Source organism: Amyelois transitella, chromosome Z, assembly GCF_032362555.1.
Source record: "Amyelois transitella isolate CPQ chromosome Z, ilAmyTran1.1, whole genome shotgun sequence".
Lineage (NCBI taxonomy): Eukaryota > Metazoa > Arthropoda > Insecta > Lepidoptera > Pyralidae > Amyelois > Amyelois transitella.
Genome location: NC_083535.1, coordinates 13769248 through 13795022, shown reverse-complemented (window position 1 = coordinate 13795022; position 25775 = coordinate 13769248). Strand labels below are relative to the sequence as shown.

Sequence of the window (25775 nt, the reverse complement as noted above, 5' to 3'; positions counted from 1 at the left end):
GATGCATACATATAGCCTATTGCGTCTTCTGCGGTAAAATGGACCTACGAAACTTCCGACGCAGATCGTAAAAGTTAACCAACGGAAAAGGCATAGGGAAAAGGTTATAACGTGATTCTTCATTAAAGACTTTTTTATTGTTATCGAAGGGGAAATCCATTTTACGGGCGACCTGTCACTAACACGTAGGTAAAATTACGTGCACCAGCTAAAAGTGGCTTTGAATTTTGTGTCTTTTTGCTCTGTTTACCCGGTAAGAAAGACGAAAGATAGAAAAAAAAATCTTTATTTGGCGCAATAGGTAAAGGACAAAGGTTGAGAAGGTCCGGTAAAAATATGACCCAATCTAAGATCACGCGATCAAAGAGCGCACCCTGGGCTCCTTCAGATGAATGCACGCAGAGAATCGAAAAGGATGTGAGGAGGAAGAAAGACAGGAGAAGATGCTGACCGTCTGAAATATCAAAGTGCAAACCGCTCTAGTTTTTTCAAAACTTGGATTGTAGCTTATGTGGTCTAGGGGTGCACAATGAGAGGATTTAACAAACTCCCGCTGGGGGAGAACTGAACGGGAATTCACGCTTTTGCTACTATAATGTAAAGTAAAACCTCCACAAATATACAAAGGGAGTGTGAACGAGACTGGTGGAGGGGGAGGCCTAGACGAACGTACCGTGATTAAATCGGAGACGTTTTGCCTTAACGTCAGGTCAAGAGTACCCGAAACCGACGAGCTTGCATGTCGAGAGCTGGATGAAACTCCTCCGGGAAAGAGGCGTGATATATATACATATATAACCTCCACCGACCCTGCAATGGCACTTGCCGAAAGTGTCATAAACCCGTCAGACGTCACTGTCACCAGCTCCCGCGATGAGGCATGAGGAGCACGCCTAAATTCCGGTTGCAGCCATGCGTCAATGGTTGGTTATGAGAAGGATGACATAAACGCACACAAGAAGCTGATAGCCGGGTGCACGTCGGGTGTCGTCACCAGGTTCATCACCCAGCCTCTGGACATCATCAAGCTGAGGACCCAGCTGCAGAAGACGAACCCGAGGAAGGCGTACAAGTCACAATGGCTGCCAACTGCGATGAGGATCTTCAGAGAAGAGGGACTGTTTGGGTTCTATGCTGGACACAATCTTGGTCAGGTTAGGTCACAAATTACTCCCAGGGTTAGGTGAAAACGCTGAGAAAGAGACTAGTATGTAAAATCTTATAATTTAGCCAATAGAGTGCCCGCGACTCCGCCCGCGTAATGCGAAAATTCCCATTCTCCCGTTCCCGCGGTTCTAAATATCGATGTCTACCATCATAGCTACTGTCTGCATGGCAAATTTCAGCTCTACGGGTCCAGCCAGTAGTTCGGGCTGTGCTTTGATGGATCAGTCACCATTGCGTTTTATATAGATATATAGATAACAAATGTACATGTTGCGTATACAAACAAACATATAAACAGACAGACTTTTTATTCAAATTCATGCTCGGTTCCTATTTTTATATCGATATACCTAATTTTTTTTTAAATAGACTCAATGTACACTCAATGACAAATTTTTTTTACTCATTTTTTTAGATAAGTGTTTGTGATTAAGTATTTATGTATCTAAATATAATGCGTTTATGTATTCAACTCTTCTAACCCATATGGGATATAAACGTGATCACATGTAGGTATGTTATAAATTTAAACGTTTACAGATGCATTCGATTCTGTCTGTGAGCAGCCAGTTCTACGTGTACGAGATCGCCACGTCGTATGCTGATCATTTTCACCCGTCCAACACTCACCAGTAAGTAGTACTAGTGGCTACCAACTTATCTTCTGTTCATCGTTTCAAGTGGAAAGAGGCACGATTATCTATTCCATCATTTAGTCATCTAAATGTACCATTCGAGTCATTGACTATTGACACTGTCAACCACGTGAGAGATTAGTGCCGTGTAGCACCTAGCAATTTAGAATAGAACCACTATTTCCCTCGGATGTCGTAAAAGGCGAGTAAGAGAATAGGCATCGTCGTCATTCATTTAGTGCAGCTTTTACCATGATCCAATATATGAGTTTTAGTCCAAGATTGATCAGGTCAGACGGGAATCCTTACCCAGTCCAGGATCATGGCCAAATGGTGCACCCGGGTCATCTCCAAACAGGTGAGCAGGTGAAGGATATTAACGCCTGGAGGAAGGAGAGACCACAAAGGCATAAAGTCGTGATATACGCGTGTACAACTGTTTACGCCTGACAAAAGTTTATGCGCAAATTCTCAAATTTAAGTTAGTAAATACTTAATCACTTACACGGGTTCTGCTGAAAATCAGTGCTGAACGTGTTCAGCCTATCACTGAGCCAGGACCTGTTATGGCATTCACGTGTAAGAATAAGTACTTTTTGTGTGATCTATACTGATGTGATTGTTATGATAAATTATTTTTCTTTCTTCCTTTCTTACAATAGCATTTCTCTTGCCCTGTAGGCCATACATACGGTTCTTGTGCGGCATCTTCGCCGGCTGCTGCAGCACGACCCTGGTGCTTCCCATCGAGGTGATCAGGGTCCGTCAGATGCTGGTCAACGAGCAGTACCGCGGCATCTTCAACGGCGCCGTGATGGTCTACCGCAGCGGAGGAGTCCTGGCCTTCTATGAGGGACTTAGTGCTTCACTCATGCAGGTTTGCTTATTCATACTGATATCATAAAAGTCGGAAATGTAAAATGTGAGTGTTAGGTACCACGCAATGGTTGTGGAGGTAAGATGGGTGTTGCTTCGTGTAAAAACCTGACTTACCCAAACATGTCCATGGTCAGAGACTTACCTCGGTTTCTTCTCCAGAGAGGTGAGGATGTAACCGGGTCCAATGCCAGGAGGAAGAAGGAATGCGGTTTATATCTATGTACAAAGACCTACGTGCCTTTGTTGGTTCAGGGTGATAATACCAGGGTAAGGTTCTACGTTTGGAACGTTTAGCGTCCTCCGATTGACCGTGTGAAAGAAGGTAGATGCAGGAGGATTCCGGTTAAACATAGTTACATGACATGAATCGTAAGCCAGAGGTATAAACACCACATTAAATCTGCTGGTAAAGGTTGAACTGGGGAAGACTCATTGCTTGTTCATTAACATCGACAAAATATGTCCCTATGTTAAGTTGCAATTGTAGCTATTTTTATACATCGAGCCTGGAATCTTCCGCCTGTAGCATAACAAGCGACAAAATATTGCTCTTTCGCTTTTAGTTATGGCGTGAAACGGGATAGCGATAGTTTTACGCGCGATAAAAACGGCGTCGCGCGTGCAATACCTAATACCGGGGCTGGGCTTAACAGCAAACAACATTGATAATAATCGCGAAATCTAACTTTGAGAGGAACTGCTAGTTTCACCAGATCAAGTTATTTAAGAGAGTGTTCCGTCACCAGATGGGTCCAGCCGTGGGCATTTCCTTCGGCACGTTCAGCTACCTGCAGCCAGCGCTGCTGCGGTTCCTCCACGACCGCGACTGCGGCGCCGACGGCGACTGCGCGCACTCCACCTCCAACAAGTACAAACCCGAACACATCCTGATGGCCAGCACCATGGCGGGCTCGGCGGCCGGCTTCCTGTCCAAAACTGCTACATATCCGTTTGACCTGGCCAAGAGGAGGCTGCAGATTGCCGTAAGCTAGTCTCTTACTCATTCTCTCGACACTCGGGGAGGTTTTCAACAACATCACCCTTTATAATCTGTGATAGTCGCCGATGAGGGTTGTAATGGCAGAATAATATAGTGGAAGAAGATTCACAGTAGAAGGATATCGAAACACGAAAAAAAAGAAAGAAAGATAAACTTCTCGAAGCCACAGCTAAACGTGACCGGTCGGTCTTTTCAATATTGTTGTCTCTGTCTACCCCGCAATGAATATAGACGAGTAATATTGTTTGTATGTATGTACACACTTATCACAGTGACGGAGCATAACGTCACGTAACGCGGCTCGTTTCCGCGCGATCACAATTTCCCTCAAACTAATGGCGCAGGAGTCGCCAGCATTAGTCCATTACTGTCGTCCACTGTTGTGTAAACCCGCTGATTTAGAAGCCCCATTTCAAGCCTATATTAGCCTACATAGGCGTACTGCATAGTTACGTATTCAGGGGAAAATGCCATGAGGAAGTCTGCACGTTTCTTACATACCTATAAATACAAACAAACATATAGTCACGTCTTTAGTATAAACATGAAGTCAGAGCTAACAGTCCAAAAAAAATGAAAGGCCAAAAAATATATAAAACTTTTTGCCCGCTTGGAAAAGTTGTATTATGACATTTTAAATATTTTCAGAGCCATGACCACAACCGCAAATATAAAATCCCGACGACGGCCAGGAGACTGTTCAAGTGTAGGAACTTAACGCAGTGCATCCTTAAAACTGTTAAGGTAAGTTATTATTGACTTTGAACTTTCAAAACGCCAAAGTTCAAAGTTAAACATATACGTTTCAAACGTCACCAAACGACCCACTCGATGATACAGATCATTGTAAATGATTCGAAACGAATTTTGCAGCCCATCATTCAAAATTGATTAAGCGGTTTAGTCGCGTAAATTTGATATACAGACTTAGTATGTACGAGTATGTATGAGAGGAGGAATGGGTGCAATAGTTCGGGCTCAACCACCACAAAGGGAAGTTCTTCCGCCAGGTGTTATGCCTGGGGAAGCGCGCGACAGACGCTGTTCTTTGCTTAGCATACCTACGCGATGTGATTGGCTGGTGTCGTGTGACGTTTGAGATGTCGCCGTAAACTATTCGCCGCTGTAAGTTGAGCGCGTCGCATTCTCTCTATGATTGGCTGATAGCGTGTGACGTAGTAAAGTCGCCACAGATGCTGACGTGCATCCATTATTACCTTCCTTGTTATTCTTCGCGAACATTATCTCCACTCGTCCTGTGAATTACCATCTCATTAATCTCGACTGGTCTGCTGTTGGCTGTTATGCCTATCAATCTTTTTTAAATACTAAGTATTATTAATAAGTATATTAATTGTAATTTCTTTGTTATTATTAACAGAAAGAAGGCGTCGTAGGGCTGTACCGAGGCTGGGCCATCACGATCTTCAAGGCCCAGCTGACCAGCGTCATAGCGTTCACCACGTACGAGATGATGTGCTTTTTGCTCAGGGAAATGGACGTTTGAAGGCATTTTACAATACTGGATTAGTATGTTGCAAGGCGGTTATCATATCACTGCCTTATAAATTTGCCGCTATTTGAAATTTGCGGAAATTTGAAAGTAGACGGAGTTAACACATATGAATAAAGTTCCTGTGATATCAATGTACAGTTTGGGTTTAATGAAACTCTATTTAATCTGTTTCATTTTTGGTCCCGCATGAAGTGGAGAATTTACCAAATTATAATTTTGCGAAATTACGTTATTATAATTTTGATGTGATATCTATTAATTATACATTAATAGTTAAAAATAAACAAACCAGTTCGAAGTTTTAAACCGATACAATAAAATGTTTAAAGGCTTACTAATTTATTATGCAAAGAAATAATAGAAAAACTGTAATATAGTAATTCAATGTGATAGAAAATAGGTCAGGATAGATATACATACATACATACATAAAATCACGCCTCTTTCCCGGAGGGGTAGGCAGAAACTAGATAGATATGTATATAATTTATGTATTTATGGCTTGAATTGTAGCCGCATGTGCTTTTATTGCGATAATGTAAACAAGTTACCTACGTTAATGCTCGTTTTCAACAACGATTCTTAAGTCTTAAGTATCACCAAAGCAGCATTTAAGTTGTCCCTTAGTAAAATTCGTTTTAACCACAGCTTAAGTGTCATTTAACTACTAAGCCTTTTAACTCTGTTTTGATTTTTTTTTTGTAATTAATGTCTAGGCGACACAAGAAACAAGTAGCGTGGTGAAAATAAAGTTTTTTTTAAATCTATGTTTATTTTTTTGCAACGGGTTTTGTTCAAACGTTAATGAGTTTCCTTGAAGTTAGGTAAGTAACTATCTGATTTTAGGAGGCTCCTGGCTTTAGTAATAATTAGGGGTTAGATTATGGACTTGCGTTGTTGAAAACGGGCATAAAGTCTCTTATTTAAGTGTTTATTTTTCTTTGTCATTCTCTGGTTATAGTGTGTCACTTGTCCTTAGCTTTTTAATACCTGTATCATTACTAAGGCTTTCTCAAAATCCATGATTTACTTATCTATTTAGTTTAACTTAAGCCTCAAATATAAGGGTGACTTAATTTATTATTAAATTGAATATTTAGATTGTGAACTTTTAATTTTATCCACAACTAAGATGAACCTCTATGGGTAAGGCCGCCGAAATTGTCAATTTTTTTGTGTGACTTTTGGTCGCTTTTTGTCGAACTACCATTATGAAGATATACTCCATAAATTGTAAAGTATACCTTAAATATATGTTTACCATCGAAGAATAATATGATAGCCCCTACTGTTACTGTAATACCGGTGCAAAAATTCCAGATATAACTTGTTTGACGACAGTTTAAAATAAAAAAAGCGTTTTACTTTTGTGTTACATTTTTTTTTGTGTGACGAATTTATACCCATTGTTTTGATTAAAACTACCAAATAGCAAAACAAAGTATTAATATGGCATCACTGTTACCGACATATAAATGTAAAAAAGGCAGACAATGTTGTTTTGTCACAGGAGGCATTTTGAAAGTCCGTTACATAACTTGCTCTGATTGAATAAAAAATTTAAAATTGTGATTTTGAAGGTAAGTAACAGAGATTTGTTTATTTTTGTACCGAATTTCTATGCAAAGTGTTTTAAAGTGTGCGTGGAATCGCTCATAAGCGTCTAATTGTAATAAATAACCAAGTTATAACCAAAAAATATTTTAAATATTTTACTTTTGTGTTGCTTTTGTATGACATATGTGTTACGCTTGTATTACTTCTGTGTTATTGTAACACAAATTTACGTGTTGCGTAACACAATAGATTTGTAAAGCCGCATTCACATTGTGTGAATTGAAAGTCGTTTAGTTTAAATGGTGCTACCTACAATCTCCCGTTGAAATAATAATTATTGATGTTTGATTCCTCTCCGTCGTGCTTCTTCCAGCCAGATAAATAGGCAAACAGAAAAAATATAAGTCATTCTTTTGGTTGTAGGTATTGCGTTATTTGAGAGCCTTACTATCATTGAGAGAGTTAGTATCTCGTAACAAAAGTCTCGAACTTACTTCGAGGCTAACTCAATCTGTGTAATTTGTCGCGTATATATTTATTTATTTACTTTTTCATTACCTACTTCATTTTTACTACAGTTACTTACTTATATTCGTTAAGGTTATTTTAGTCACCAATCTGAAACGAACTTTACCCAAAATGTTCGTTGCTTTTGGGTTACATTTGTGTTATGGTAACTCAAAATGTCTTGTGTTACTTTTGTGATACAATTGACAATTTTCGCGGCCTGACCCCTATCATTCTTATGTACAGTGGGCCACTAAGATAAAAGCACCCTCCCTGATAGGTCTACGATAGCAAGGTGGTAAACTTGTTGACGTAGCTGACTGTACTTTCAAATACTTTTAATCCATGACCCAGATAGACATACTTACATGGAAAAACTTTAAGGAGCTAACTGTATAAGTACCCTTAGTAGCCTCTTGCGACATTCACGGGAAATAGTAGGAATTATCCTATTTTCATAAGACCATGTACAAGGTATAATATTATGTGTGTCAGTGAGATCTTGTGAAATAAACATACATATTGATTCCCAGTCAAAGATAACTAGTTACATTAACGCTATTGACGTCATGGACTGACGTCAATAGTTACTACAGAATCCGTACTAGGTAATATTATTTTGCGAAAGTATGTTTGTTACCTCTTCACGCGTTATCTTCTAAACCAATCTCCTGTATTGAAGTTTCGCTTATAAAATATACTTAAAATCGCGCCCTTTTTTCGCAATAAAAATAAGTTTATGTTTTAAATTCATACTTTCGCATTTATAATATTATATGGTCGTGTGGTTCCCGGCACCAATATAAAAGAAAAAATAGGACCACTCCATCTTTTTCCCATGGATGTCGAGCATGTAAAACCTTGAGAAATGGAACGTAATGAGCAATCTGCACATTAAGGCATTTAAGTGCGTAACCATGATCCAATAAGGATTATGTTTCCTTGCAATACATTTCCCAAAAGGCGAATAAGAGATAGGCTTATAAACTTGGGGGTTCTTATATCCGATGGAATAGCAACTATCTGAATCTGAATTCTATCATTAAGCATATCAGCTGAAGCTGAGTGGCCCGTCAGTCTTTCAAGACCGCAAGGGTTATAGACGTGATTATATGAATGAATATTAGTAGGGAAGTAGGTATTAAGAGTCTGGAGAAGGTCATTGACATTTCATCCCGGTAAAAACTGTAGTTCCAATGGGATTTGCGAAAAGCCGGTATGTAGTAATAGTATGTGGCGCTAAATAAGCGCGGGTGAATCTGCGTGTAAAAGCTAGTCAATAAAGTAACTAAACGTACATACTAGGTATTATGTACGGGGTCTAGCTTAGGAACTGTGTTGAAAGTGTGTGCAGTGTAGTAACAGCATTTAATAAATCACTGTTACTCAATACTTTCCAACTCATAAACACATTAAGATGATGATACATACATACGAGTCACGTCTATATAGCTTGCGGGATGGACAAAGCCAAAAGTATTGAAGACTGAAAGCCACGTTCAGCTGTACGTCTTAATTGTAGAATTGAGATTCAAATAGTGACAGGTTGTTAGCTTTTCCTTTAGTTGCCTTTTACGACATCCATGGCAAAGAGATGGTGAGGTCCTATTCTTAAACCACACGGTACATCTACTGCCGTCAGGCCTACCGGGACTTAAAACCATTGATCATGGTTACACATCTAGTTGGCTGAAAGCACAGGTTTTCTGAGACTTTATTTCTCACTGTTCGTTCGACGTTAGTCATCGGTAAGCAAACAAACTAATGTAAGTACCTCCATCACTCAGAAAAGATGCGTTAGGACGTAGCCGCATTAGAATTTGAACCAGCGACTCCTATAACCATACTCTGTTTTATTCGGGAACCATACTCCACTCACGCGAGATTCTACTCACCGTAAAGGTTACAGTCACGGATGCTTGAAAGCAAGAATATCTACCACTTACGGGGTAGATAGAGCCAATTGTAATTTGCATTTTTGGTATGTACCATTCAATATTTTGGTATGTGTGATTGGCACATAATAAAACGCTATGATGACGCTCGCATTAACAACCCATGCGCGTGCGCGGCAGATCTTGATGTCTGTCACGGCGGGGCTGCGCCGGCGCATCCATAATACGGTGAAATCAATGACATCAGTAATACGGTTTATAGTGCAATTCCAAGGCAACTTATGTAATGTTTGGCAATAATAAATTAAATTGAGCGGGAAAATATACGAGCGATGGATTTTCTATTTATTTCCGTATTTTATTACGGAGTGTGTGAAAGAAAAGATGAATGGTAATAAGCTGGGTTGGCTTGACTCATCATGAGAAAGAATGAAGGTCATGTTACTAAGAGAGCCTTAAATATGGAAGTGAAAGGTTTAAGAAATAGGGGAATACCGAAAAGAAGATGGATGGACGGAATAAAGGATAGTATGAGTAGAAAGGGAGTGACCAATGAGATGGCAATTGACAGAAGTAATTGGAATAAACTTACATACTGTGCCGACCCCACGTAGATGGTGTGGTACTAAATCAAAGGTTGGTAGGTAGTGTTGTAAGATGTTTCTTCAGTCGAGATCTGACAGATATAATTCTACGCCAATCCATATGAATTCGTATCTAACATAGAAATAGAGGTTTTTATATAAGGTGGTGGAATCAAGAAGGTGCCGCGGTATGCGTGATGCGCAGAAAGGCATAGGTTCGAATTCCACCTCGGCAATTTTCCAAAGACTATTCTCGAAGTTATGTACATTAGTTTGAATACTATCCGATGCTTTTGCGGCGAGGGAAAACATCGTGAGTAATCCTGCACATTCAGGCAACTGGATGTATAACCATGATCTATCCAATACGGGTTTCCCCTGCAAAGGTTAGGGAGGTCAGACAGGAGTCCCTTTGTGTAAAAATTTTCTTTCTCTTTTTGTATGTATGCCCTAGTCTCAGAAAGTTATGGACGGATATTGTTCCTTTTCCAAATGTTGAAAAGAGTTTTTCTCAGTTTTCATCTCGATGCTACCCGCGCGAAGCCGGGGCGGGTGACTAGTGTAAAATAAATAAAACTAAAATGTAAAAAAGACTAAAAACATCGTTTATTTTTCTTTGGTTGTTACACCTATTTACATGATGGTTGATATGTGGTAATGGTAACTGATGAATACTGTGAGTGTGCGCCTGCGCGGCTGTGATGAATGTAAAAGTAAACCTGAAACAATCATAAACAAAGATTAGACGCCCCGCCGTGTGGTTCTCAGCACTGTAGCTTAGAAGTATCACTTTCCCATGGATATCGTAAACATATATTCATACGAGTAGGTAGGTACATAGTCACATCTATATCCCATGTGGGGTAAACAGTGCCAACAGTATTGAAGAGTGAAAGGTCACGTTCAGCTGTATGGCTTAATTGTATAATGAGATTCAATTAGTGACAGGTTGCTAGCCCATCGCCTACAAGAATCCCAATCAAGTCTTTACCCTTACTGGGCAGATAGAGCCTATTACTTCGGAAAGACTAAAAGGCCACGATAAGATGGCTTAATAATGGAATTGTGATTCAAAAGTTTCACATTCAAATTCGATGCACCTCACCTTAACCTAAAAATATGAAAGTCCTCAATCAGTGCCAGCCGTGCGACAGCGGCTCGCTCTCCCAGCCGTGGGACTCCACGTGCTCCTCGTGATGGTGGACAGGCACGTAGACCTTCTTCTCCACGATCTCCTTCTTGATGACCGGCACGTGCACGTGTTTCACCACCGGCACGGGCACGTGCTTCACGATGGGCACCTCCTTGATGACGGGGACCTCCTTCACCACGGGCACGTGCACCGGGTACGGCACCTTGGACACGTGGTGGTGGTGAACCGTGTGCACTTTGTACGGGACATGGATCGTCACGTGTTTGCTGCAAAATGGAAAAGTACAGGTTAACAAAGAAATCTGAGAGGGATCTTATCGTTTGTTAAAATTGAATTAGAATAATAGATAAAGAATAAGTAAGTATGTAAATTTGAAAAAGAGAAATAAAATGATCAAAAAAAGACTACATTTCCGTCTCTTTATCGTTATAACAGAACAATGTAGCAAATAAAAAACATCCGAATTCAATGGGTAATGACGACTCAAGGCAGATAAAAAGCGACGAGGGAATGACGGCATTGTATTCCGCGCATACATTTGCTCGATTTGGGTTTCGGAACGAACTGTTCTTCCAGTACAGGTGCTCGGATAATTGTATTTTCATCCGCAGTACAAAGATAATGAATCCACTTTCACCGCGCCAGATGCAGGAAATCCCCCATTTCGTAGTAATGTCGGCATTCGGCAAATTGCTTGGACTTGATAGTGTTGAGAGGGAATGATTTAATGGCGTTAGTATTACCGCAATATGGATATGATCTTTTGGTTTGTACCAAGGACTTCGAAACAATCGATAGAAGTTTGTTATGAATGCTTTTTTAGCTTCAAATTAGTATTTAGATCTTTTATATTAAGGTTATTTATAATTTAAATAAAAGCAATTATTCTTTGTCGTTAATAACCATGATTTTACTCAATACGTAATACATACATAAAATCACGCCTCTTTCCCGTAGGGATAGGCAGAGACTACCTTTTTCCACTCATAGTCATAATTGTCATATTATTCAGATATCCGTGTGGTTCCCGGCACTATTACAAAAAAGAATAGGACCACTCCATCTCTTTCCCATGGATGTCGTAAAAGGCGACTAAGGGATAGGCTTATAAACTTAGGATTCCTCTTTTAGGCGATGGGCTAGCAACCTGTCACTATTTGAATCTCGGTTCTATCATTAAGCCAAATAGCTGAACGTGGCCATTCAGTCTTTTCAAGACTGTTGGCTCTGTCTACCCCGCAAGGGATATAGACGTGATCATATGTATGTATGTATGTATTCAGATATCCTATATTTTAGTCAATGTTCGCGAATTTATTGCAGCAGGAACCTACTTATGCGCTTAATTCTCAAGTCTCGAGATCCAGTGGTTGATAGGTCAGACAACCGGTCAGTCAGTTATATTTATACATTCGATGTTTATTGTAACCGCATATTTTTCCACTGTTACGATGTCAACGGTAATTGATACACGCAAGTGGATCACAATTTCGGAGTCATTTCGAAAGCAGAGCAATTATTATTGCGTCACTCGTGCTTTGAGATCTCGACCAGGTTGCCCAGAGACCTTCTAGAGACATCCACCGGCTTGAGGCATTTTTTTATTTATTTCTCAACTGATTCACAATACGACGTATTGTCATTTTGATGATCGCTGCTCATGTAATGACGTATTATTATAAAAACATAATCGCCATAATAATAATTATAAAAAATAAGCCATTTTGAATCGTGTTTTTTACCTCGATTATTTAATATACATTTCCGATTTTTATGATTGAGTCAGTTTACAGCGAATACTTATTTATGTTATTATCGACAGAAATTGGTTGCAGGAAGAGTAGGGATGCGTCCAGGTGAATCTATTGTGGCATTACGTAACGTTAGAAGATTTGAGGGAAGCGGGAAATGACGAAATGTATTGCCCAGATTTTGTAGACTCGGGTCTAGAAGAAATTGTTGATTAGTAACATGTTGGGACTTTTTTTATTAATTTTGCAAAGATTTGTAAAGGATAACGTTTGATGTCAGATTTTGAACAGCTCCGATTATGTAATTACTTCGAACTAAAATTAGACATTTTGAATGCATCTCGTTCTTATTAATATTACTTTTACTTTAATGTTTAAAATTAAGGCGTTACATCACCGTCCAATAAATGCGTCTCTCTGTAATAACTCGCCACTTGCAAAACGAGGTAAATGCCAGTGAGCTGAAGCCTTACGTCTAGGTATTTGACATTTACCGCGGCGTAATTGAATGATGATGGACCCACAATGGTCAGAGTACACCATTGAATGGACTTCTCGTGATTTTGAAGTTTTATTAATTTACCGATAACTGCGATAATGTACAGCACATACGTATATAGGAGTTGTTATTTGATCGAATTAAAAAGATTAAGTGATATTACTAACAAGTGTACCCGAAACCGCCGATCTTGCATGAAGAGAGTTATGTTATGAATGTGGATGAAGCGAAAGAAATATGCAGAGATCGTGGCAAGTGGAAAGATATATCTCTGCCTACCCCTTCGGGAAAAAGGCGTGTGCAAGATCCAATATCATAGTAACAAATCCAGTTGCTTGAATATGCAGATTTCCACACTATGTGTTCCCTCACCGTAACAGCGAAATATATAGGTATAAATAAAGTAATTTTATTTAAAGTTGTATCTCACAATATAAATCAGATAGATGCGTCTGTATGCAATGTTATGTTGTAACAACACTATAAATAAATCCGTGGTTGTAATTAAAATTTTGTTGCATTAATAAACAGTGTGGAACATGTTATTACTTGCAATATCCCGTAGAAATTGCTTCACATTTTAATATTCACCTCGCGTGAGATTTCATTGTGCTTCACAACACTTTGGTTCCAGCGATAAACATGTTTTGATTTAATCTACACCAGTTTTAAGATCTGTATTTGCCAACTGATGTCGTTGATAAAAAGAGGTACCTAGTAGGTACTAACGGTCCGTTCTGCCGCTTCTTCAAAACTTGTGGCAAGCGATAGTGAGTATCTTTAAAATAAGTTAAATAGTACCAAGAGTAAGTTTACACAATAATACATAGGGTATCATTATAAAAATAATTATTTTGTCTACGGTTGTATGTATGTCGTGTGGTTCCCAGCATCGGTAGAAAAAAGTAGGACTTCGCCATCTCTTTCCAATGGATGTCGTAAAATGGGACAGGCCTTTATACTTGGGATTCCTCTTGTAGGCGATGGGCTAGCAACCTGTCACTATTTGAATCTTGTTTCTATCATTAAGCCATACAGTTGAACGTGGCCTAATAGTCTTATCAAGGTTGTTGGCTCTGTCTAGCCCGCAAGGGATATTGACGTGATTATATGTATGTATGTGTAGTTTGGTTTCGTCATTTCAAATTCTTATCACCCATTTTTGTCAGGGCTGGGTAAATACTAAGAAGGTCCGATACGGCAGCCAGTTATGAAGTTAGAACACCTAGTTCCATTTTGATTATCAATGAAGTGTGTTCTAGTCAGTCTACCAGTATTTTGTTCTATAATTTCTTTGTCCTATTATATTTCTTTGTAGTTATATCACTAATTAAAACGCCATTAGCCTAGATCGACGAGGTTATAGCAAAAAGATACAACATAATTATCGATCTTTGTTCGTAATTATTACGATGCGTTTTGCAAAAAATCTGTTGTAAGTAATGCTTGAAGATTGATTAAATTCATGATATAAATACTATCCTATTTTCATTTAAATTTAAGCTATAACAACACATGTAATATAATAATATTTTACCATGCTTCGAAAACAGCAAGGTAAAGTGTTGTAAATATAAATTAATTAAATATACCTTAACAAAACTAATTACACATACATACACACTTATAATCACGTCTGTATCCCTTGCGGGGTAGACGAAGCCAACAGTTTTGAAATGACTGATAGTTCACGTTCAGATGTTTGGTGTAGGGTTATAATTGAGAGAAAGTTATTCATATAGTGACAGGTTGCCTCAGCCTATCCCTAAGTCACCTTTTACCACATCCTTGGGAACGAGATGGAGTGGTCCTATTCTTTTTTTTATTAGTGCCATGATCCACACGGCACCAATAATAAAAAAGAAAATTACACAGAGTGGGCCAGCCCCAAAGTAAGCTCTAGACATTGTACACTTACATTGTTTTAAATTACTACATAATGAATTAAAAATAACAAATGTAACAGTTAGTCTTTTTGTAATACTAGTTGATCTAAATTCCATAGTACTTGAGACAGTATGGTATGATTTGTAACCGTTACGCAAACGACCGGGTATAATAGTAACATATCGGTTAACCGCAACCATTTTAATTATATTAATAGATATTATTTGAAGCGATATATTTCACGTGCATGTGGTACAAATCCCAGTAACAATATGGCAACATTAATATCATGTTTCAATTTAATTCTCTATGTTATGCATAAATGTGGTAAAATGTGGTTTGAGCGCCGAATTGATTATAGTTTTTATATTTTAAGAATGAAAGTATGTCTTTGTCTATCTATAATGCCTTTGCAACTCATTTTGTATGAATATAGTTAACTAAGGTCATTTTTTTCCTGGAAATTCTCACGTGAAGTCATGGGCAAAACAAATATGTTGAGGAAGATCCATTGGAACATTCTGTCACTTGTGAATTGTAAACTTAACGCAAAATTTTGTTACTTCCGTTGACTTTTATCCGGACAAAAATAAATCTGTGTAACGCGTTATTAAAACTGCTTTATAAACCGGAACATCACTAAATTAGCGTAACGCGTTAAATCATTTTAAATTTCATTTGTAACGTGATCTCGCGTGGTCATTATTTAGTCGACTTCAATGCAGTCACATGTAGCTTTTGTCCATAACTTAATATGAGTTATATTTAAATTCTCGGTATTTTGGTTGGAATTTTCGAAAAATGTAGCCTGTGATATTTAACTGTAATCATACAATTCATCTAGGTATCCTAGTAATTTAAGCGCGAACGCATAACATACAGCCTGACAGATACACACAAACTTACGAATTTACATACATATATATGTATATGTACTTGAATATATTTTAAGCGGACTAACTGGTTGCTATTTTGCTTTATTCTATTTCTCTCGGCCTTGACAAAGTTGCATAACGTTACTATCGTTACGCTACGATCTGATGCACTATTTTTATTTCTAGTATTAGTGCATAGCGTGGTTACTTTTTTATTATAAAGAGTTCATTGTCGCATGTTATTTTTTTGTGGTGTGATTTGATCTTGAATTGCGAGAACAGGAAATTAATAATTCATGTTTGAAGTTTTAACAAGTTAATTTCGAATCGTATATACGAATTCGTACTTGTCTCTTCGTGGCGTTCGTCCTGGTTTATCCTGAGGAGGCTCCAGGCGCAGCTTGAGACTATAATTCTAGGGGTAGGAACATCAGGTCTAATTCTCCGTGACCCTATTCACATGGAAATTTACCCCAGTAGGGATTGTGGTGCAAGTTTGGTGAGGATTTATGGGTATCCACGGAAAAGCGATCGAGGGGTCCTATTCTTAAATGTTGGGAACCATACGAAATATTAAATTTAAAAAAAATACTCACTGGTGACCATGTCCGCCGGGGGTGGGCGAGGAGACGGCTACGGCGACGAGGGCGGCGACGAGCTGAAAACAACCGTTTGTTAATTCAGGCAACGTCCAAAATATTGGCACCTTCCAGATCCTTCCAAAATCAAAACTTCGTTATTCAAAATATCACTTTTAAATTTGGAATATGACATCAACGTTACTAACACTTTTTTTTTCAAAAATTATATGAAAATTTTATTATTATGTTATCGATATTGTTTTGCCGCTTCACTTACAGCGAGTTTCGCGTACATGTTGCGAGCTGGCTGGACTGATCACAGATACAGCTGGTCTGTCGAGACTGGCTAACTTTCTACCGTTTTTGATCGCACTACAAGCTTATATACACAGTATTTTGCGAGTCCAAGAATTGCATAATAGAGCCCCTTGGTTCATCCCTACTAGCCCGTTTTACCCGGCAAACTTAGAAAGGTTGAGACGCTTCGCGCTGGGAGGTAGAAAGGTGCCTCTTGAAATTGGTGGGGCTTGCGCAGGTGGGGTGCAATCGTATTGGATAGCTTACGGTAACATTTTAAAGTATAACAAGTGAAGTAGTGTTGTGTACACTTTTTTTAATGTTAGGTTCTGAGTTCCTATTGAATAGATGTTTAAGTGTATGCCTGGAGGTCACTGGGAAGGCTCGTGACATGATTAAGCATAAAATTTAATAAAAATTTTTACTGTGCTATAAAATAGAAATAATATTTGTACAGGAAGCTGGGTAATCATCAATACAAGTGACGGATGTTTACGTAAGACTAACAAAACAACTTGGTAACTAATTTGTTTATAATGTTTTTTGGTGATTCATCAATTTTGTCATTATTTTCTAGAACGCATTGCGAAGTAACTGATATAATTTATTAACATCATTTTATAGTGAGATGCGAATGTATCTACTTATTTTATATGCGATTGCAATATATCATTTCATTTCCAGGTATTTTTTTTTAATTCGTTTATATACATAATACGGTTTATATTCGATCGTACCTAATTTAGTATCGACGCGTCTAAATAAATATATCCCAAAAATAGACTAAATAAAATAAATCACTGGAGTGCCGGGCTGCGATCCCTGACAGTGTAACACAAGCTTTTACACGAAGTGACTCCCGTTTGACCCTTCAGGGGACTCCTCCTTTTCAGGGGAATCTAAACCATACCTTTTGTATTACCTATGGTTTTACTCATTCAGTTACCGAATTGTGCAGATTTCCTAAATATGTTTCTTCTGACTCATCTAATCCAGGATCCATGGTCAAGGGCGAGGACGCAACCTGGACTAAAGCCAGGAGGAAGAAAAGATTTGCATTTTTGTTTGTGACGAACAAATTAAAAAAAAAATGATTTCACGAAATTTGGCATTTCCTGATTTTCTCACGGGATTAATCCTCAAGCGAAGGATAGTAAAAGATGTACCCTTCATACCACCGTAAAGGTGAAATGGAATTCCATATATCCATGTAGATTATAGCCTGTTTTTCAATACATTTGAAACTTATTAATCTCTTTCCGTCGCAGTCGGGTAAAATTAGGTACAGTATTTTTAGCCTAGACTGAATCTACGAGCTGGCCCGAAACGATTGATGAAAGTGGATGAAGCAAAATGAGTATGCAGAGATCTTGGCAAGTGAAATAATAGGTAGTGTCCGAATGTCTGAGCTTTTGATAAAGATTTGTACATACATATTATCACGTCTATATCCCTTGCGGGGTGGACGGAGCCAACAGTCTTGAAAAGACTGGAAGGCCACGATCAGCTGTTTGGCTCAATGATAGAACTGAGATTCAAATAGTGACAGGTTGCTAGCCCATCGTCTAAAAGAAGAATCCCCAGTTTATAAGCCAATCCCTTAGTCCCCTTTTACGACATCCATGGGAAAGAGATGGAGTAGTCCTAATCTTTTTTTGTATTTGTGCCGGGAACCACACGGCACTTACTTTGTACCTTTTGATAATTGGCTTGACCGACCGCGCGTCTAAACAAAAATTTACACCGGCTGAACTTACAACTAAAAGGGTTTCATTTTTCATCATAACCTGACCGGAGTTCGAATCCGGACCTATGGTCCAGCCAGTTCAGAGGCAGGAAGAAAAATACATGTATACACATAGTCACTTCTATATCCCTTGCGGGGTAGATAGAGCCAACAGTCTTGAAAAACTTAAAATTCACGTTCAGTGATAGAATTGAGATTCAAAAAGTGATCAGGTTGCGTCTGAATAAAAAAGAACCCAAATTTACAAGCCTATCCCTTAGTCGCCTTTTACGACATCCATGGTTCTTCATGACGGAGTGATTCTTTTTTATATTTGTGCCGGGAACAACAAGGCAAGAAAAATAAAAATAATAAAGTAGGTAGCTCAATTGTTCCTATATGTTATGTTTGGCCCAGTCAAGAGGTCCAGTCCGCCTCGGCCGTGAACAAGGAAGCGTAACATTTGGGTTTGCTTGCGTCTGTTGCGTCACCGAGCGCATTGCTCGCTCATGATGTACTGGCTTCCGCCTGCGACTTCACCCGCGGTTACCTGTGGCGCCTTTAATATACTCTCCTGTATACTTCTGCACATATTCCGGTGAGTTATGGTGGTACCCTATAAAAATGCTACCTTGAGCATGTAAAACCTTGAGAGATGGAACATCGTGAGCAATCTGCACATTAAGGCATTTAGGTGCGTAACCATGATCCAATAAGGGTTAGGATTACTTGCAATAGATTTCGTAAAAGGCGAATAAGGGATAGGCTAATGAACTTGGGATTCTTTTAGGCGAAAGGCTAGTAACCTGCCACTATTTGAAACTTGATTCTCTTATTAATTATGCAGCTGAACGTAGCCGTCCAGTCTTTTCAAGACTGTTGGCTGGGCAAGAGTTATAGACGTATATTGCTTTCAAACCGAGTTATTTGGCCGAGTACGAATATAAAAAAGACACGCTTTGTTCCAAGTATCAATATCAACCGAGTACTAGGCCCATCTCTAGTGAAAACTATAGTTTGCGAATTATTTTGTAAGTGGCGTTAAATTCGCTATTTCACAGATATGTATGTTGGTATTAAAAATCCGTGCTGCATCAGATGTTGCAGCTTCGTGGATGCAATCGCGGGTCAGCCCGGGTCGCGAAGCTTTACTCGTCGTCCTTGCTCGAACCACCTTTTATGTATCGAGTTAAAACAAATAGGATTATGTAACTAACCTCGTGACCGCACATGAGGTCTTATATTTTGCCAGCAAATTAATTTGGTGAATATTGTTATCTATTTAATTTAAAGTGTGAATAAAATATTCGCATATATAATTCAGGTTTTTTCAGTGTCCGGATGGAAACTGTGCAGAAGATTTTTTTATATTTTAAAAATTGCTCCTGCCTGATGTGTCAAATTCTAGGGTCTACTTATTCGCCGCTTATTTTACAGTATCCACTTAATTACATACGAGTATTGGTTTCGGCTCAGCCCTCGTATTTTTCTCTTTTTATTTGTGCGCGAAAAATTAATGCGCTGTGGTTTTTGAGAACTCAAACACGCGTTTTTATTTATTGAGATAACAAATACTCATAAATAAATAAATTATTTTGTACTATTCAAAACTTAAAAAAAAATAATAAAAAAAATTATCTAATTCCCACATACAAGAGAGTAAGTCCAACTAACCCAAACCCAGATTGAACCAGCCCAAAGTAAGTTGACTTGTTACACCAGCGTGACAAAAGAACGTACAATAACCGGAATATAAGTTGACCTAAAATGGCGTAATCATTTTAGGTTAACGCCCCAGATAACTTCATCTCGAGTATCGTATGTAAACCTGTACCGCACTGTACAGCGAGAAAAAAATATATTTTTACTTTAACATACATATATATAGTATAATCACGTCTATGTCCCTTGACTATGAATCCTTGGTGTAGACAGTGCCAACAGTCTTGAAAAAACTGTTAGGCCACAATCAGCAGTTTTTACTGATAGAATTCACATAAAGTGACAGGTTGCAAGCCCGTCGCCTAAAAAATGAAATCTCAAGTTCATAAGCCTATCCCTTAGTCGCCTTTACGACATCCATGGGAAAGAGATGGAGTGGTCCTATTCTTTTTTTATTGCTTTAAATACAAAAATAAGCCATCCTCCAATCGTAAGTAGGATTAAAGGAATCAATAATTTGACACTAATTTCCCTTTCCAATCTTCTTTCCAATTGAAACCGAACCAGTTCACCCACACCGAAAATAACTACGTTTACTTACATACATATGTAACTTGTGTGGTAATTTATGTTAATCTATGAATTAAGATCAGTTGAGAATTATCGTGTTTTGATGATTGCATTATAAGATGCTTCGGTGAACGTGGATTTGACCGCGCCGCAGCAGCCGCATTCGGATTATCCATACTAATATTATAAAGCTGAAGAGTTTGTTTGTTTGAACGCGCTAATCTCAGGAACTACCGGTTCGAATTGAAATTTGAATAGACCATTTATCGAGGAAGCCTTAATGCTATATAACATCTCGGTGCAACTATTAAGAGCGAAGAAATAATGGAAAATGTGGAAAAAAAAGGGGAAAATTATTAATCCTTGAGGGCTTCAATGATGCCCAAAATAAGTTGCGGGCGAAGTTGCGGGCACAGCTAGTTTTATATAAAGTTGTCTTTTTAACCTATTTCCAAAAAGGAGGAGGTTCTCAATTTGACCGTATCTGTTTTATTACAGCATTCTTTTTTATGAGTAGTAGAGGGTCCGATTGGACCCATAGAAATAGATATTTATAATAGATATTTCAGAAAACACCTCAAAAATAATGAAAATAAGCTCTGTTTTTATGTATGTTACGACATATCTCTGGTATTGATAGCCGATAAGAAATATATTTTTGCATTGGAAGGAGACCTGTGACTATTTGAATTTCGATTTCATTATCATGAACGTGGCCTTTTAGTCTGTTTGCTTTGTTTACCCCGCAAGGGATGAAGACGTGATTATATGTATTGTGTGTACCTATTTTTCATGACTCAAGACTATTTAGATCCCAATTTTAATTTTGTTTAATTTCTGCCCATATAAAACTTGCTTGATAACATTCGTTATATACTTAGTAACGTTTATAGTAGTGACTATATTATTTCTTGTATGTTGTTATCAAATCAATGAATCACGATGTAAAAGGGACAGGTCTCGATGTGTCTCCGGCTGTCACTTACATTCTGTTACGACATAACTCGTAAACTATTATATCAGTAAACCATACGAGTATTAAATAACGCGAGTACGGAAGCTATAACAATTTGTGAATGTTCCTTCTGACCTGTGACGGGAGGATCTTCAAAAGAACAGTTATCTTTTAATTCTAAACTAATATTATAAACAAGCTGTTGGCGACTTCGTTCGCCGTAAAAGATGACCGGCAATGCGGGATCCTTTATCCCTTAGAATCCAAAAAACCTTTCTCTATTATTTGTTATATTTTTGGTGGTGGGGTGGGGGGATTCGTTTTTGTATACCATTTTTTAAGTTGGACAATTCCTAACACATCTATGAAAACTGCATCCAAATTGAAACAGTAGTTTTCGCGTTTTGCTAGTACAAACATACAAACAGACAGTAACTGTTCTTATAAAGTTCCCCATATCAAATTTTTGCCAATATGTTTTAAGAACAGACACTTACAACAGACGATAGGTACAAAAGATAACGCTTGGAGAGGCAATAAACAAACATATAAGTTAACTTACTACCGCATTGGCATGGGTTGAATTATATTCATTTCTAATCAAGAAATTAAAAAGTATGCAGGGATTCAAGACTGTTGGCTCTGTCTATCCCGCAAGGGATATTGGATAGATTATTGCTTACAACATCGGGAAAGAGGCGTGATTTTATGTATGTAAAGTGCGTTTGTTCACATTATTATGAGATGCGGGACATGATCGACACGCGAGTATGTTTTAGCAGCTACGATAACATCAGGAAAAAAGTCTGAAAAGAAACCAACACACTTACTCAATCCATTGAGCGACTTCTTATGTAACTGGCGGCTTCGCGTGCGCCCTTGATCGCCTTCTACGCTGTACAGCCAGGGTCACAATCACAAGTACAGAATTCTGAATAACATTATGTATCTAGACGATATTGTTATGAAGTTATATTTATTTATATAATTTTAAAACTGGCACATGTTTTAGCAGTAGTAAGAAGCACATATGGGGGTAGGCAGAAACTATGTATGTCCACTTGTTACAGTCCTTACACATCACTCCTTCTTTCTCCACACACATCACTTTCTTCATTATGTACGTACATACATGCATACATAAAATCACGCGTCTTTCCCGGAGGGGTAGGCAGAGATTACATACGAGTATTTCCACTTGCCATGATCTCTGCATACCTACTTCCTTCGCTTCATCCACATTCATAACTCTCTTCATGCAAGCTCGAATATATATATATATGATAATAATGTACATACTCGATCATTACTTTCATTTTCAGTTATGCATACATACATACAGACAGAGCTAAAAGTCTTGAAAAAACTGAAATGCTAACATCAAGAGCATTCAAACTAACATAAACTAAATTAATTCACACCAACATCATTCATGGTTCGTAATTGTGGCTGTGAAATTCGAAGCTTGCTTCTTGTTTTCAAGTCAGATACTTTAACCACTCCTCCACAGACGCTCTAGGCTAATTCTAAATGTATTTATAGCCAAAACACCTATTAAGATAGCGTTCACCTTTAGTAATATTGTGTAGTTTCATCTGACCGCTTCCCTTTCACTGCGGGTTCGAGAACCGAAGCTTGAAATATACGCGTCGGCGGGAGCTATCATCTTGCACTAATGAGTGAACTGTGTCATTTGATAAGTCTGTACATCCACATTATCATTCATCGTAATATTCGTAAATAAATACAATCTGCGTTTTTTGAATTATTTTTTATATTGAAAGGCCTAAATAAATTAATAGTCAGGGGTGTCATCCTTAACTACTCCTTTTCCAGTTAATTAATATGGCATACGGGTATGCGACCCCGGCTTCCTGAGCTATTAAGGACTCATTCCTTAAGTCTTCCGAGTCTGTAGCATCCCTTTTTCCTATATTTCCTAATACCCAAATCCATATTTATCCCGTCTATATTTATATTATAATTTTTATTTTATTTAACTCCTTTCTATCTACGACTAAGGCGACTAAGGCAGATTAATTTAGCAAGGATTTTAAGATAATCTCGCTTCTTGTAAAAGCTTGACATACTTAATACAGGGCGGAAGGCGCACCCCGGGCTCCTCGAGGGGTGAAGATGTTACTGGAACTAATGTCAGAACCAAGGAAAGGTTACATATAAGAAATATACTAACAAGGCTCAAAATAAGCACAAGCTCTTACCCCTGTAGCACAGAGGTCACCAATATTTGAATCAATCATTTGATTCCGGCGCCTGACATTATTTTATGAGCAAATATATTGTTTAGTAAATATTCTTTTCAATTCAGCAGGAGTCAGAGTTTATCGAAAGACCAGATATTATGTTTAGAATAAGTGATCGAATAACAATTACTATTCACTCCAAAATATGATCTTGGGATCCAAGCTGGGTCAACCTCCCTGTTTACAGGACAAAGGAGGTCAGACGGGAATCTTCGTCATTTCAGTGACGTGGTCTATAGAATAAAGTGATTCTGTATCTTTTTATAAAAAAAAAATAGTCTCTGCCTACCTCTCATATCAATACAAATAAATATACTTAGATAGCAGTATGAGTATAATGGATTAATGACAGTGTCCATTAGTGACAAACACTAATTTTTCATGTCTCAAGAAATAACTTAGTTATCTTTTTAACTACATCCGGTCTGCGGAAGACGGCACATGTAGGCCATAGTTTATCCAGTAGGCAGTGACAAAGGTGTGCTCTTGTCTTGCCGCCTTGCTGTTGCAAGTTTGGCAACATGCACAACGCTCGAAATCAGATTAATGCGTGTGAGTGGTCCGTTGGCCGGAATACGCAATAAAAATAACACTGGGTGAACGTAATTAAATTGATTACAGTCTAATTGCTGACTACAACTAATACTTGGCTTGTGTAATCGGTTTCCAAACGTACTGTTTTGTTGCGATTTATAATAATGTTATTGATATCATAATATTTATTTAAAGATTTTAGAGGTCTTTGGTTACAAGATGAATAATAAATAAAGCCCAAATCAAGAAGATCACACTCGGGCTCTATATTACACTACTATAGATGTGAGACACTGCACTGTGTCTCACATCTATATTTGAAGTTTGTGGACACATGTGGGCTAGATCTTCGCAGGCTTCATTGGACGAATGACAAACGACATTATTTCATTAACAGCAGCCGTGCGCGTGAGTGGAATGCGATTTCTTGGTTGTACAACAGGTGACGTAAGGGTTTTTGCCAAGGTAAGGCCTTTGAAATTTTACGATATAATTGTGATAGGTTCCATGTATGTTTGAGAGCGAAAAAGACTGTATTACAGAAGAATGTCAAAAGGGAAAGGCTGGTAAACTTGGAATTCATCTTTTAGGCCTATTTAGCTGGTAAAGTCTAGTGGGATCAAAGTTTCCAGTGTTCTTGTGGGTTTATTGAGAAGAAAAATCCCAGTCGTTCGACTGATAAATAAGACTACTTGGTAATACTAAACAGGGAACAGGGGTGTTTTAGTCTTTTCAAGACTGATGGATTTGTCTACCCCGTAAAAGATAAAAACTTGATATACATATGTATGAAGAATCTCAAGAGTTATGAGGATGTAATAATGCTGAGTTAGGGTTAAACCCTGAAGTGTAGTTTGGACAGTATAAATTTAAGTTAGGCTGTAGACAGACGTATGTATGTTCCGAAAGTCGAAGTCAGTTCAGAGTTCGTTTGACCACAATCATTTTTGGTTGCAAACGGAATTTATGACTACAGTTGTTCACGCAACCAAAAATAAAGCAACATTCTTGCCTTGCAAAGCCTTAAATTGTAAGTGATTGTTAAACTTGGTGCTTATTACTTTTCACTCGTTTCAAATAACATAAAATTCGTAATTTGAGCCTTGTTAGTTCATCATTATTTCGAAGTGTGGTACAACGCAGTGAAATAATGCACGTTTGTACATTTGGTCTCATTTATTTCAATTACATCAATTGCAACAAAGTCATGGTTAGCTGGGCTTGACAAAATTAAGCTTAACTTGTTAAATGTAAGCCTTACACATCGGTTTAGTCTAAATT

At 38.2% G+C, this 25775-nt stretch overlaps 2 protein-coding genes across 2 annotated transcripts; one reads left to right on the top strand and one right to left on the bottom strand.

Annotated features, from left to right (window-relative positions):
- The first annotated feature begins 920 nt into the window (after positions 1 to 920).
- On the top strand, positions 921 to 5735 carry LOC106129535 (mitochondrial thiamine pyrophosphate carrier). Its single transcript, XM_013328129.2, has 6 exons — positions 921 to 1154; positions 1708 to 1799; positions 2484 to 2679; positions 3428 to 3664; positions 4330 to 4425; positions 5063 to 5735. The coding sequence occupies exons 1-6, from the start codon at positions 921 to 923 to the stop codon at positions 5186 to 5188; spliced, it is 981 nt and encodes a 326-aa protein (XP_013183583.1). The 3' UTR covers positions 5189 to 5735.
- A 4633-nt stretch (positions 5736 to 10368) lies between these two features.
- Positions 10369 to 16825, bottom strand: LOC106129536 (uncharacterized). Its single transcript, XM_013328130.2, has 4 exons — positions 16764 to 16825; positions 16502 to 16563; positions 10846 to 11159; positions 10369 to 10459 (listed from the first exon to the last, which is right to left on the bottom strand). The coding sequence occupies exons 1-3, from the start codon at positions 16779 to 16781 to the stop codon at positions 10874 to 10876; spliced, it is 366 nt and encodes a 121-aa protein (XP_013183584.1). The 5' UTR covers positions 16782 to 16825; the 3' UTR covers positions 10369 to 10459; positions 10846 to 10873.
- Between the last annotated feature and the right edge of the window lie 8950 nt (positions 16826 to 25775).